The 14,064-nt window shown below is 35.9% G+C and overlaps 4 protein-coding genes across 4 annotated transcripts; 1 reads left to right on the top strand and 3 right to left on the bottom strand.

Annotated features, from left to right (window-relative positions):
• Window positions 1-303: 303 nt before the first annotated feature.
• Window positions 304-1,116, bottom strand: LOC110644572 (kiwellin-1-like). Its single transcript, XM_021797419.2, has one exon. The coding sequence runs from the start codon at window positions 865-867 to the stop codon at window positions 304-306; it is 564 nt and encodes a 187-aa protein (XP_021653111.2). The 5' UTR covers window positions 868-1,116.
• A 2,793-nt stretch (window positions 1,117-3,909) lies between these two features.
• On the bottom strand, window positions 3,910-5,731 carry LOC110644538 (uncharacterized). The gene is made up of 2 exons (XM_021797355.2): window positions 5,524-5,731; window positions 3,910-4,298 (listed from the first exon to the last, which is right to left on the bottom strand). Exons 1-2 carry the CDS (start codon window positions 5,635-5,637, stop codon window positions 4,227-4,229), a joined length of 186 nt encoding a protein of 61 aa, XP_021653047.1. The 5' UTR covers window positions 5,638-5,731; the 3' UTR covers window positions 3,910-4,226.
• Window positions 5,732-5,874: 143 nt separating this feature from the next.
• LOC110644573 (uncharacterized) lies at window positions 5,875-9,092 on the top strand. Its single transcript, XM_021797421.2, has 3 exons — window positions 5,875-6,316; window positions 6,936-6,990; window positions 8,584-9,092. The coding sequence occupies exons 1-3, from the start codon at window positions 6,002-6,004 to the stop codon at window positions 8,922-8,924; spliced, it is 711 nt and encodes a 236-aa protein (XP_021653113.2). The 5' UTR covers window positions 5,875-6,001; the 3' UTR covers window positions 8,925-9,092.
• A 197-nt stretch (window positions 9,093-9,289) lies between these two features.
• Window positions 9,290-13,679, bottom strand: LOC110644566 (serine/threonine-protein kinase BSK3). The gene is made up of 10 exons (XM_021797397.2): window positions 13,056-13,679; window positions 12,730-12,950; window positions 12,015-12,150; window positions 11,368-11,501; window positions 11,176-11,281; window positions 10,942-11,027; window positions 10,640-10,828; window positions 10,315-10,467; window positions 10,105-10,218; window positions 9,290-9,912 (listed from the first exon to the last, which is right to left on the bottom strand). Exons 1-10 carry the CDS (start codon window positions 13,141-13,143, stop codon window positions 9,658-9,660), a joined length of 1,482 nt encoding a protein of 493 aa, XP_021653089.2. The 5' UTR covers window positions 13,144-13,679; the 3' UTR covers window positions 9,290-9,657.
• Window positions 13,680-14,064: the final 385 nt, after the last annotated feature.

Below are 14,064 nucleotides of genomic sequence, written 5' to 3'. Positions count from 1 at the left end.
ATCTGGCTTTCTGTTGTTCCACTAATTAAGTTGCATAAACTGGGATGGATGTAGTGTTAATGTGTTATAGAAAAGCAAAAGGTTATCTTAATTTCATATGTACCTTATCCAGTACCAATAATTAAGTATTTGCAAAATACCAAAAATTTTAAAATAATTTTTTTTACACAAACATAAAGTTTTAACACAGTGTAATGCATTTATATGATACAAATATATAATACAAGGATCAATCCGTAAAAAAGTAAATTATTACATGAGAAAATTATATTACAGATGTGTATGGTGGAGTATAGGGCTCCCTCAAGCATCAGACCAGTAAATATCCATTTCTCCCACATCATCAGGATCAGACACTCCCAAGGCGTTCCACACAGCTTTAGAGGCATCCACAATATTGCTAGGGCGAGGAGGCTGGTAATCATGTTCAGAATCACATCCCATGGTTGAGTCACATTCATCAACTACTTTGGCCTTGACGCTTTTTCCATTTCCATGGATAGTAATATAGTTCAAGCACCTACTCTTGTTGTCAAACCATCCTGTGGAAAGTGCTACCACTAGCTCATTATCTGAATGGTATTGATTGTCACACTCCGATGGCCCACCGCCATCACCACCGGCTGCAAAACTGTTTACTGTTAGTTTTGCTTTTGTGTGGCTGCTCACTGGTGGTGAACATTTGTAAGTTGTGTAAAGCTTGCCATCGACACAGCAATATGAGTCATTTTCTTGGTTGCATTGTCCTGGAGGAGGCTTTCTGCCTCTTATCTTGCCACTGGGTCTGCAGGTCTGAGACTCTGCACTGCTTATCGCAAGAAAGAGATGGCTAATGAGAAGGATGCTGGAGCAAACTTGCTTCTTCATGTTTTTGTCTTCCTCCTTTATCTTCCACTATGTTGTTTTGAGGTGATTTGATGTGAAGAAGATGAATTACGGTATGAGTTTATATAGAGAGAAGGCACTGAAAATTACAATTGTTTAATGTGCCATTAGGACAAGTTTGTGATCTTACCAATTCAAATAATCATGCCATTTACGCTAATCTGAAGGTAATATATGATGACCAGTGTCTAAACTTCATCTAAATTTGTAAGTGCTCTGGAAAGTTATAAGAGGAGGGCGAGGAAGACCAACAGAGTTAAAATATTCCATATCTTCATTCCACTAACTTTAATTGTAACACCCCTAATTTTTAAATAATTATTTTATATGTAAATATAAATATTTTAGTCTAATCCCTGATTTTGTGAGCTTCGCATAGGTATTTTCGTTTCGTGGCAATTCGATAAACTTCGTTTCGTGGCAATTCAACCGTTGTCCGTATCTACAATTTCGGGCTGAGCAGATAAGCTGTCGGAATTACTTCAAAACCGGGTCAAAGGTTATAGGCTACCCCACCATTTTCAGACGCCCCGGACACGTTCCAAGCGTCAGAATTGACATAGGTAAACCTGAACTCCGAGTTTCTTCTATTTTATAATGCTGGGTTTAGAATAAAATTTCATAAAATATTCGTGCATAATTAGAAAATTATAATTCCTTTTGTATTAGCTTAGTAATATTGCTAAGGACTGCGGGGCAAAATTTTAGAATTTTTAAAGCTCATTTTGATAGTTTTTACAAAAAGGATTAGTTGTAGGACTAAATTATAATTTTTCAAAATTATAGTTGTTGACTGCTTGGATGAGCCCAGGAGGGGGTCATGTGATGTGATTGAGATATGGTTGTGTGACTTGTGGATGTAGAAGTGTGATTTGAACTACTTTATAGGTTAGGTAGGTCCTAGGTATAGGGAAAACTCTGCTGGATTATCGGCACAACTTAGTGTATCTTTGGTCCTTTTTAAGCTTGTATCGAGTCAATTATATTAAATAATTATAATGTAATTATCAGATGAGCCAGAATAGCCTTCCTCCTTTGCTCAGCCACCACAGTGATCTTGGTTTACGTCTATAATTAAAATATTGATTTTAATTATAATTTCAATATTATTGTATGTTCAAGCATGCCCATACATCATTTATAAATATATATATATATATATATATATATATTTATGTAATTAAATACTAGGCACATTTTATATTACATCCTTATTTGATGAAATGTTATGAATGTTGTTTTAGGGTAATTTGGAGCAGTATGCGTGTTGTCATGCGTGTGGTGTGTGATATTGGATATGGACAGGATGAGTAGACGCAGTTGTAGCTTGACTCGTTGAGACCTAATCCTTTTATGGATAAGTCGGTGTAGGCACGGCTCGAGATGATCTCGCTGGCTCCCGCATTTGGTCTATTAAGCGAAAGTTCGGCTTGAGATGTACTCGTTAGCAGAGGTTGGATTAAGAGAGCTATATAGGGGATCAGCTCCCATATATGTACTGTTTGAATATTATATGGGCGTGTGAGTTCTCTAAATTACTCTTTTTGTTGTTTATGATGTGATTTGTATGAAAACTATAAAGGTATTGCATTTCACTCTTTAGGATGCATTAGCTTTAGATAACTATAGAAATTATACTTAAAATCGGTATTTTACTCTCTAAGTTGAACGCTCACTCCTGTTCACCTATTTTTTCAGGATACAGGATGTCTTTTATTGAGTTTAATCTGCTTTCTTCTTCGCAGGTCCACTATCGGTATTTAATTGTATTTTGTTCTTTTATTCTGTTCTAGAACTCTGCATGTATTATTATTAGTGATGTATTCATTTGGATCTGTTATGTATGTATCAACTGGAATTGTAAACATGATATATAAGTATGTATGGATGATTATTGGGTTGAATGAGAGAGCTGAGCTCCCATTTGAAATAGTATTGTTATGAGTATGTGGAGGATGAATAGAACTCTTCAAATTGTTATATATATATTGTACTTACCGGTCAGGTGAGTCAAAAACTCTCCGTTGGATGGTCCATGTTATGATCGGACTCTGTTCGGTTAATTTCTTGAAATTAGGCTCAATATAGGCTTTAAGATTGGGTTAAGGAATAACTAAGCTTACTACGAGTCTCGGAGGCTTTACGCTTGCCTAGGTCTTAATGCCGGTCTAGCCCATAAGTTGGGTCGTGATATTAATCAGTAAATTATTATACAAATTTTTGTAGGGACAATCTAATAATTAAATTTTACTTTGCTTGGACTAGTAATCTTGATGCTGTGGCCTGTGGTATAATAATAAGTAATGACTAATAAAGGACTTGCAACCTAGCATTGCATGCTCACATCTCATTTTCAAGAAAATAGCCAGCATGACCATAACAAGTAGGGGAGAGCATTCGATCGGTTCGGTTTCGGACCGAATACCAAAAATTGAAAAATCGAATTGCTTAAAAATGTAAATCGAACCAAACTGATCACCTAAGGATAATCGAATCGAACCAAATCAAAAAATAACAATTCGGTCCCGTTGCATTAAACAGCAAATATTAGAATTTTTATTCTTTGAGTTAGACTTATGCATCATGAGCTGAAAAATTATTTGAGCTATTTTACTATTTGGTTTAATCGATTTTAACCGATAAAAAATCGAACCGAATTGAAAACCGAACATATTAAAAATTTTAAACCAAACTGAATCGATAGAACTAAAAAACTGAACCGATTGAACCGAAATAGCTCGGCTCGATTCGATTTTTCAGTTCACACCGAAAACTGCACGGGCCTAATAACAGGTGTCTTTCATTGTCATTCTTGGTTAAATTCAATTTATATATATATATATATATATATAAAAGGTGCTGGATCTAGGCAAGAATTTATCGCATTGGATATGCCCTTGGACATCATCCACCGTTCTAATCAGGGTCAAGATTTACATGGGCATCCTTTGCTTGTTGAACTATTATAATAGAATCCAAAAACCATTAAAAAATAATGCAATCAGACAGGGACAGAAGCATGGGTGAAGATAACAACTACTTTTTAAACCATGAAGCAAATTCTACGGTGTTCAATGAACAGAAGAACGTTGGAAATCTCTCCCCCTAATTATGTCAAAGTAAAACAACAAAAAACCATCTTATGTGCTGGATTGGACAAAAAAGTGTACAGATATTATAATCCCCTCAAGACAGTATCTAGCAAAGTCTTTAACAGGAACTTGCTCTCATAAGACTACTATTTACAATAACCAGATCTTGCTGATGGTGTGCAAACTCTTTGAGAAACCCTGCTAATGCTTTTTTGCACTATTGGAGCTCAGCTTCCCCATTTGACTGTCTCAAGGTTCTTTTTTCGATCCAAAGATAAAATCTTTCACAGAACTCTCTGCTGATAATATTGCCTTTTTAATCTGCCATTGCAAAAACATATCAATCTTATGCAGGTGGAGAAAACCAAGCCAACATCCAATATGGTTGAGACCAATCAGTGCTAAACTATAAAATATAAAAACTTCAAAATAAATGATATGCATTCTATTAAATATTAATGATAAAAAAACAGGCATCTGGCTGATATCATGGGAAGATTACCTCAAGCAAGTGTTTGCCTTCCCACCATTATGCACATGATAAATAAAAAATAAAACAAACGTTCTCTTTTCATCATAATGTTTCATTTTCATGTAATGAAAACCAGGTCAATGAGATAAGCAATTTGTGTTTCCAATGAGACTTTCAAAAAAGAAATTGTGCAGAATTGGACCAAATTCATGCCTAAACCTATAGGTTGTACTTATGGAAGGTCAGGAAGAGCAGAAGCTGAAGTTGCTTATCATCGCAGCCATAATATATTTCTCCATCCAATATCCAATTCTAAATCTAAGCAGTGAGCACAATCTGTTACCCAAAAAAAAAATCTGCAGTCAAAACTGTCCAACAGGTTTTCTATCTTGGTTATCACTTGGTTGAATTCTACTTGACCTTGTTATTCCAGTCAATTTATTAGACTGTTTCAACACGCTTGCTCCATTGCTCAATAATGAAAGAAACGCCTAGTTCAAGATGCCAGTACTCTATGAAGATCAAGGCAACTTTAAAAAATAACAAACATTAAAAAAAAATTAAATTAATATTTACATGCTTAAGTTAAATTGACCAAGTATTATGTTGAATTTTTACAGTTGACTCCATTATGCCCTTCAATCCCTGCTGCATCTTGCCTCATATTGAAGTTTTAAGTCATTTCCTCCTAGTCTTCTTTACAATTAATAGTCTTTGTTACCATGATAAATCATCAAAGACCATCACCACCTCCAGCAATGAGAAGGTTGACAGCAACCACAAATTGCTAAACAAATAATCATATTAAAAGCACTTAAATTTAAGCAAAACACGCTACTCAAAATCCAAAATCACCTATTTAAATCCAATAATAATTGGAAAATTAAGAAGATATGATTCCAAGGAACTCAATAGTTGAGCACACATACAGAAATTGAATCCCAAAAGCAATCGTGCATTATCGAGTCCAATCAGAAAGAAAATTTCCAAAACATTTCTCATCATCCGAGCAAACAAATCGTATGATTAGAAGACCAACAAATGAAGAAATAAAACTGAAAGAAGGGAACATACTGGGTCGAAGGCATTGGGTTCGGGGCCATAGTCGGCAGTTAAGAGGAAATAAGAAGCAACAGCAGTGGCGACCATCGTCGTCCTCCTCACTATCTTGTCAGTTTTAGGATTCATCTGCCACTTTCTTTCCCAGAGACGAGCAATTTGGGAATGGAAACATACCAGTAAAAACTAGTAGAACGCAGGCGTGGTGCGCATAAATAGGCATATGAATGATGCGTCACTCAATAATCATTTATTGAAACGACAACGTGTCAATAAATCGGGCTAACCAAACAGGGATTAGTTTAATTTAAAATCAATTGGCCTCCTTTAGTTCCAATTCGAGTTTAAACCAATACCCATAACCAAACAACTCCCTTACTCTTCCCCAACCACTGTCCAGTGTCCTCCTCTTCAGTCCCCACTGGCCAGTGCTGAAATTGTTGATTCCTCATTAGATATCCTCTCCAGTTTCCAATTAAGACATAACACTGTCATGGAAGAAGCAATATCAGCCCAGGATCCACCAACCCAAGACCCGAACCTAGACTCAAACCCAGTAGACACAGACCCAGCTTTCCCTTCGCATACACCACCGCCGCCAGCACCACAGGCGACAGCAGCTGCAGCACCACCGGTGACAGCGGCTGCAGCATCAACACCACCACCACCTCCTCCTCCAGTAACTGCTTGTCTCCCTCCCAAAGACAAGAAAAGACCGCTTGAATTTGAAGGTTATGTCCAAATCCAAGACTGCAGCTACTTCAAGATGCGTGCTGTTCTCAAAGATATTCGTCCCCATTTACTCCAGGTACACTTAACAATACATTTTCAATTTTGACTATTTGATCAGCATTTATGATTGTGTTCAATTTTGCCTTTTTGGTTTTTTACTTAGCATGAATTCATTCCAGGAATTTGAGGTTCAATTCATCTGAATTTGTTGTTTCATTTTAATGGTAATTTGTTTCATAGGCGTGGTCTTAGTTTCCATTTCAGAATTTATTTTGTTTGTGATCATTTTGGTCTTCTCCAGAGCTGTTGATCCCTCTGTGGGCTTGCAAATTTATGATCTTGCAATATACTTGTTACCAATTGCAAATCCTCAAGTCCCTTTTAGAGCAATTTTTAGTTGAATGTGCCCATGACCTGAGGTACTTTATTTTCTTGCACGATCAGATTTCAGTTCAAAAAAAGATTTCAGTCCCAATTTCTTTCAATTTTTCTACATTTTGAACTCGGCATCTGTGATGGATTATAAAATGGTAAGGTAGGCAACAATGTTCTATTTCACAGTTTGGAAACTTGTAGTGACACTTGGTAAGAGTGTCCCTCCATAATTTTTAGTGCATCAATCTTCTATCTTGCCTTGTGTGTTTATATTAAGGCTAAATGGGCTAAATTGCTTCTGTGAATCTTTGTTCCTGAAGGTGCTTCAAACAGTGGATTTTCGGAGTTGCAAAGGAGCTGATGAACTTCGAGAGAGTAAGCTAATTGATGTGCAGTTTTATTCCATCAAATATGTGCACAATTGAATACTTATATAACTGTAGATGTCCTGAATGCAAAACTTTCTCTGGATTGACATGCTTTATCAAATACAATTTTTGGCCCTTGTTGAAATGGGATCTTTGCTGGCTTCTGTATGTGAGTTCAAAGTCTATAATCGCTAAGGTCAATACACAATCAAACCCTTAAAACAAACCAGATCTAATACAATACCTTGAAATAAACCAGATTCAACCTAGAATCCAAGAAATAAAATAAAGCAAGCCTAGCTTTATTGAAAGAATAATCTGATAAGTTTAACAAAAATCTGTAGAAAATAATACTACATGGCTATTTATAATGTTTATAATCCTAGTCTAAATTGGAATAATTAGGAATAAAGTTTTACCCCCTATTTGAATTGAGTGTAGCATAGTTTATTAATGTATCGTATTTTATATTTTATGGTATGGTTTTTATTGTTAACATGTTTGAAAAAATGGTATGGTAAGAGGCAGCTTAATAATTTTTTCTTGTTCGGTTAGATGGTATAATATGGTAAAATAAATATAAAGATTACTAAAATACTCTTTATTACTGTTTTAAATACATAAATGGCTTAAAATATTTATTTAAATGAAATATTAATTTTTAAATAATGTTATTATAATAATAATTAAAGACATTTTTTTTAATTAATCACTAAATATGCCTCATAAATATATAGCATTGAAGTTGTATAATTAGAAATTTATATATTGTGTAAGGATAAAATGGAAAAACAAAAATTCTAAATGTCAAACTACCAAATGATGGTTTGAAACTGTGGTCCTCAAGCTACTATTTTTCAGAAACAATCTTTCCGAACATGTAGAGTAATCATACCGTACAATATGAAACAATTACAAATCATAATCCAAACATAGTAAACTAGGAATAACAATTAAAATTATCTAGGAAGTTAAAAATATGAAGAAGAATCCTAGCTAAAATAGGAAAAGAATAAATATTCGGATATGGTTCCAGTGTACCACACAGCCTGGGCCTTGTGTTTTTGGGCTGTGCTACACGGTCTGGCCGTGTAGCTTTCTGTGGTGGGACTCTTAAGGCTGCTGGACTCTTTTTATTATTATTATTATTATTATTATTATTATTATTATTATTATTACTATTATTATTATTCAGGCGCTGCGTCAAATTGAGATTTAAGAAATGGTATTTACAGATTCTGAAATAGGGCATAGCTTGCTTGATCTGTCTGTTTAATCCTTAGAAGCTCAAATGAAGGCAACATTTGAACATCAGTCTGTGAATGCCTGTGATCAAATTCGGATGTTTGCCTCTGAGCAGTAGGCACTTCCATGCAGCTTCTATTAGAAGTGATTTTAGCATAATTTGTTGACATCCTTAATTAGGATTTTTTTATTCTCATTTGGTAATGAACTCGTCGTTTAGTTTCATAAACAGATCACTAATTGCTATCATCAAGATCACTTTTTTGTTATTATTCTAAATGGGTGGTTGGTTATCGGGGAATTTGTGTGTTGGTTTGTGGGGCTTGCTTTTGACTATGTAACCTGTTGTTTGCAGGGTTAAAGCTACTAATGGAACTTTACAAACAGATGACTGCTGAAGCAGTCGCCACAACGAAGCCTAAGAATGAACTTGAAGGGCAGCTCTTGTCAAGTGAAAATGGGGCTGTGCAAAAACCCCAGGAACAGCTTCAAGAACTTAAGCCAGCAAATCAGCCTCAATCTGATCGACTTCTTGCAAAACCACCTGAAAGTAATGAGGCTATATATCTTGAGGAGCAATCATATTATATAGGTGGATCTGCTTTTGGCTGGAATTTTATTACTTTTTCAGGTAATAAACCTGTCTACTATGGGAAAACAAAGGAATCATTCCGGGCTGCTCGAGTGGCTTTGTAGGGTATCAATGTTTGTTGTTACTTGTTAGTTGAAGGAAAATAACAATAGAATGCTTTGAACCTCCAATTACATTCATGTAATGGGATTTTTAGATTTTACCAGTTGTGTAAATCTTTTGTTGGAATGGTTGTAGAATATGCAAGATTTCAGAAGAAATTTGCTGATTAATCTCTTTATTCGTTTGATATATATATATATATATATATTACTTTTTTATTAAATTTAATTTCTTGCAGAAGCCCTATTTGTAGCAGTGGAAAATAAAATTTTCTTTATAAAAGGGAAAAGAAAAAGGCATGTCATTATTTTTCCATGAGTTTCTACACAGGTTATTAGTGAAAAAAAAAATTCCTGGATAGTGAAAATAAATTAAAAGCTTGCTAGTATTATTTGCCTCCCATTAATTCACCTGTCAAAAATGAACATATAAATAAATAAAACAAATTTGTTCTGCTTTCAATGGAATGTCAGGAACAATTTTGGAACCTCAAGTACACAAACGATCAAACCTCACAAGTATTAGAAGTCTCCCATGCTTTCCAACCCCAAGACACCACCATAGGAAATCATCAGTGAAAAGAAGTGTTTTCTTTAACTAGATTATGGAAATGAATGCCATCCATAGAATTGAAAACCCCAAAATCAATGCCAAGTTTTTCATCTTCATGGATGGAGCTTCAAATGAAGGAGTGTCGAAAATTCACAGATCAATCACCACACATATTCTACAGCTTCACTTCTGTTCTGAGGTTGCATTCTTTTCAGCTTCAAGATTTGTACCTTCCTTGAGTGCTACCTGTGCTTCATTCTCCATTCCCAGTGCAGCATGGGCAACAGCCTGGAGATAAGATGCAACATGCCATACAGGGGAAATGACCTGGGCTTGCATTGCATCATTTAGAGCTTCTTGAGGCATATCACTCATGAGAAAGGACAGGCTGCGCCGTGCAAAAACAGTTGGAGAAAACATTGTTCCAGCATCAATGAACTGCGAGTTAAACAAGAATCTATCTGTGAAAATTAAAGGATGTAAAGAAAAAGGTCTCAATGCTTTATATTTCTCACATTGTGAACTTCAAGGATGGTCAAAAGCTTTTTCATTGCAAGGTGATTGTTTCTATGAATGGAAACTGCGACTAACTTAAATTTCACAAATGTTCATAATGAAGGGCAAATTAACCTGTGTGTAACACTCAATTGCTTCTCTGAAATCCTTCTGCTTGAAAGCAGAATCACCCTTTTTCTTGAAATTCAAAGTTTCTTGCATTTCGTCAGTCCACATTTGGAACGAGAGCTGCAGTGCAACACAGGAGAACAATATATTTCAGGTTTCAGCAAATAGAAAAATGCAGTTGAAAATATATTATTTATAGCAAAATTAATAGATAACCTCATTTGTTACTCCTTCATCGTCTTTATAGCCAATGTTGTCTAAGATTTCATGTATGGCTGTCAGGTCCTTTCTTGAGCAAGCCTCACCAAATGGAGACAAAGGAGATAGTGAAGCACTGTGTGGAATACCCATCAAGACATGGGAAGGCACCTGCATAGTAAAGGAAATGGAAACTTAAAAACTACGGCTACCAGCTAGCCAAGTTTGGTGCAAAAGGTTAGATCTAGGTGTGACTGTGAACTATGTTTCCCAGGTCCCAAGTTAATGACTGCATCCCACTCCTAGGATACCAAAACAAATACAGGAGCCAGGAAGACTTTACTTCAACTTCCTTCTGAAGAGGATTCAAAGCAGCCACTAATGATTTTGAATTTGGTCGTTCCCGGAGTTCATACTGTAAACAACGAGAAGCCAAGCGTACTAACTCAGTCCCATCATCATTGGAAAACTGCCCTTCCAAGCAAGAATCTGTTAACATCTGAAGATTTCTGTCCCGTATCAAGTCAAGCGCCTGGACCATATTAGTTGAGCATTAACAGCAGTTTTAGGAATGCAAATCAAAATATCGATATTAAGAATTCCGTTTACTTGTCAGGTCAACTATAATATCTTCAAAGCGCTTACATGGCTGGGAGGTATGTGCTTTCCACTGAGAAGGTCAACCAAAAGAGTGCCAAAGCTATATATTACACTTTCTGGCGTTACTCTTCCTACAAAACAAAGCCAGAAAACAAGAAGCAAGGTCTTGGATCAAGTTATGCTCCAAGTGTCAAGGATCCTCAATCCAGATTTTAGTAAATCAGAACCCCACGAATTTGACATGAAAATTTTATTTTTTAAGAGGAAGCATGCATATACCAGTTCTCAAATACTCAGGAGGAGTAAATGCTAGATTAGTACTGTAACTTTTTCCATCCCTGCTGTTTTTCATCAGACCAAAGCTCGATAATCTTGGATTGCCATCCTGCAGAATTCTTTTATATATAAATAATGCATATAGAATGTAGTCAGATGAATGGTTTCAACAAATGAAGCAAGAAAAATTTCTACCTCATCGAATAAAATTCTGTAAGCATTAAGATCATGATAGAGAGCACGTCCTTTACTTGTGCAGTATTCTAGAGCTTCTGCAAGATGTAGGGCAACCCTTAATCGCATTGCCCATTTCATAGGTTGTGTTTCCCCTGATTCAAGACACATTTTCCTCATCATTAGGTGCCAATGCCCGATCACCTTCTAAACTGGTCACTTTAATCACTTATTACTGACAGTTGAGGGAAGTGGCGAGTAATGACACAAACTAAACACCACTTTGCAAGAAGAGAGGTGATTCAAATTCAATCCACAGAAGCAACAAAACATCTTTAGATTATATTAACTGCAAGAAACTGCTGCAGCAGCACCATTGCAAATCTTGTAAACATGAGTAAGATTGGACTCCCAATATTCCATCAGTAAAGGGTAGGTTCAGATATGGGAAATGGACATACTAACAATACAGAATAGTTAAAATCCGATATATGGTATTCTAAGGGTTCTTTTAAAAGAAAAATCCTATGCTAAACAAAATAATTGTGGGAGGTTTACTGAGTTGATCAAAGTGCAGGCCTAATTAAATTAATTAGAAAGTGAAAAACATAAACGGAAATCAAAACAAGTTTTAGCCAAAATCTTTGAACAAGATATAGAAGTCTTACAATGAAAAAGGTGTTTGGCAAGTGTCTCATTGGGCAAGTATTCTGCCACAAGCAGCCTCTCATCATCTTCACAACAACAACCAAGCAAATTTGCCAGTCTATGGTTGCGGAGCTGACCAACTGCTCTTGCTTCCTCCTACAATTGTACCAAAAAAAGGGAATAGTCCTTGAATTATTACAGTAAATAGGCAAAAACGAAGGTTGGCATATCTCCGAATAAGTCATTAGCAAAAGAATGAAAATCATTCTCCAACAATATGATGAACTGAAAACTCAAACTTATGCCTTGTGGACCAAAAACAAAACAACAGTTCCATTTCATGAACTAATCCCCATCCAGGAATCTAATCAATACAAAAAACCCTTGTTCAGTAAATTTAAAATGGTGTCGAATTTTTCCATTCCAGATTCATGAAGCCAAATGGAAAAAAATAAACCTAGAGGGCAGTTGGGTTTAGTGGCAAACTGGAGCTTAATCATATATACAATCGATTGAAAACTCAAATCAAAACAAACAAGAACCACCACCCCCCCAACAACAACAAAACAAAACAAAAAGTCTTTAAATGAAGTGCAAGTAGTCCAGGGGAAATTCATCTCAAGTTGTTCATGTTCGCTGGTTTTATAGGGAGTGATAGGATGAGATAACTTTCTGAACTGAGGGGACAACAGAATTATTTTGTGAAGTTAATAGTGATAAAAAAAAGTTGGCTACCGAAAATTGTCGAGCATCAGGCCAAGCCATTCTATTAAAGCGCTTAACAGCAATCCTCCTCTGGTTTTCCAGCTTCCCTTTATAAACAACATTTGGAGCCTTCTCTCCATGCTCAGACACTATGTTTTCTACAGCGAAACCTGAAGTTGCATTCTTGAGCTGCTCGACCGTGAACTCGCGGAACACAGGCAAGTGATCAACCTCACTCTTCCCTCCATTACCTGAAGCCAATCACAAACATAATAAACAAGATATTAACAGTTATAAACCCATCGACCGAAACACTCTGTTTCCCATACTCTAGCTGAAATCAAGAACCAACCCACCAATAGCATCAGGAACTTCGACAACTGCTGCTGCTTTGAACTGTGAATCCCAGCAGCATGGTGTGAGCTTAGAGCAGTGACTCCCCATCTCAATATCAGATAAATTCAATCTTTAAACAAACAAAACTAATCCAATTCTCTCCCTCTAAACAAACCCAGTTTACCAACTGAATAATCTCAGGGATAGGTGAGAGAGAGATCTGGTCAAGAAAAGAAAACTGATTCTTGAAACAGAGATCAGATCAGAAACAGAACCAGAGCAGAACAGGTCACATGCGGATTACAATTTACACCTAATATTTAAAAATGTATCGGACACAATGAATCTACAGGGTTCTGAACATCGTATTAGTTGACGAAAAGGGTATAAACCCAATTATTAAAACCGACAAGGACATGCCAAGAAAATTTTTATTTCAAAGCCATAGAATCTACAAATTATTTAAACGATCTTGTTTGTTTCTTTTCTCATTTAGACTAGTGATGAACATGATTAATATAAAAAAGGAGCAGTAGAAACTAATATTACTTTATTTATTTTATTCAATTTTGCACCGCTGGGTGAGTTTGGATCGACATGGATGATTAGACTGGAAGCGGTCTTTGTTCAGAGAATAGAAACAGAGGGGCCAACTCCTAAAAGGGACATAAACAAAGCCCTTTTCCTTTACAGTTTCATCATTCTCATGCTCCCGCCTTAATCATTTTAATTAATCGCCTTTGCCTTTAATCATGCTTATTGCCAGTTTTTAGCTTTCCAGGCTTCTTACTTATGCGGCGCCGTTTTATTATCTCTTTCCCTCCATATTTTCACGGGCGGGCCGGGTCGTCAAACGAATCCTTCGTCGTTGTAGATTCAGTGCACGAGGACGCCACAACCGCGACGACAGTCGTGTAGACCGAATCGATTTTAAAATTAAAAATTTAACTTAATTTAATTAATTTGTATTTTTTAAAATTTTAATTTTAATTTTTATTATTTAAAATGAAATAAAAAAATTTTTAAAAT

Source organism: Hevea brasiliensis, chromosome 9, assembly GCF_030052815.1.
Source record: "Hevea brasiliensis isolate MT/VB/25A 57/8 chromosome 9, ASM3005281v1, whole genome shotgun sequence".
NCBI lineage: Eukaryota > Viridiplantae > Streptophyta > Magnoliopsida > Malpighiales > Euphorbiaceae > Hevea > Hevea brasiliensis.
The sequence above is the reverse complement of the archived record's forward strand: the minus strand, read 5'-3'. Positions and strand labels throughout refer to the sequence as shown.

Coding starts and splice junctions, on each gene's coding strand:
- LOC110644572 (XM_021797419.2), bottom strand. CDS start 867: ATGAAGAAGCAAGTTTGCTCCAGCATCCTTCTCATTAGCCATCTCTTT.
- LOC110644538 (XM_021797355.2), bottom strand. CDS start 5,637: ATGAATCCTAAAACTGACAAGATAGTGAGGAGGACGACGATGGTCGCC. Junction 4,299..5,523: donor AACCCAATGCCTTCGACCCA/GTATGTTCCCTT, acceptor TTGCAATGGCAG/ATTAAAAAGGCAATATTATC.
- LOC110644573 (XM_021797421.2), top strand. CDS start 6,002: ATGGAAGAAGCAATATCAGCCCAGGATCCACCAACCCAAGACCCGAAC. Junction 6,317..6,935: donor TTCGTCCCCATTTACTCCAG/GTACACTTAACA, acceptor TTGTTCCTGAAG/GTGCTTCAAACAGTGGATTT. Junction 6,991..8,583: donor AGCTGATGAACTTCGAGAGA/GTAAGCTAATTG, acceptor TGTTGTTTGCAG/GGTTAAAGCTACTAATGGAA.
- LOC110644566 (XM_021797397.2), bottom strand. CDS start 13,143: ATGGGGAGTCACTGCTCTAAGCTCACACCATGCTGCTGGGATTCACAG. Junction 12,951..13,055: donor CGAAGTTCCTGATGCTATTG/GTGGGTTGGTTC, acceptor GATTGGCTTCAG/GTAATGGAGGGAAGAGTGAG. Junction 10,829..10,941: donor AGCACATACCTCCCAGCCAT/GTAAGCGCTTTG, acceptor AATATGGTCCAG/GCGCTTGACTTGATACGGGA.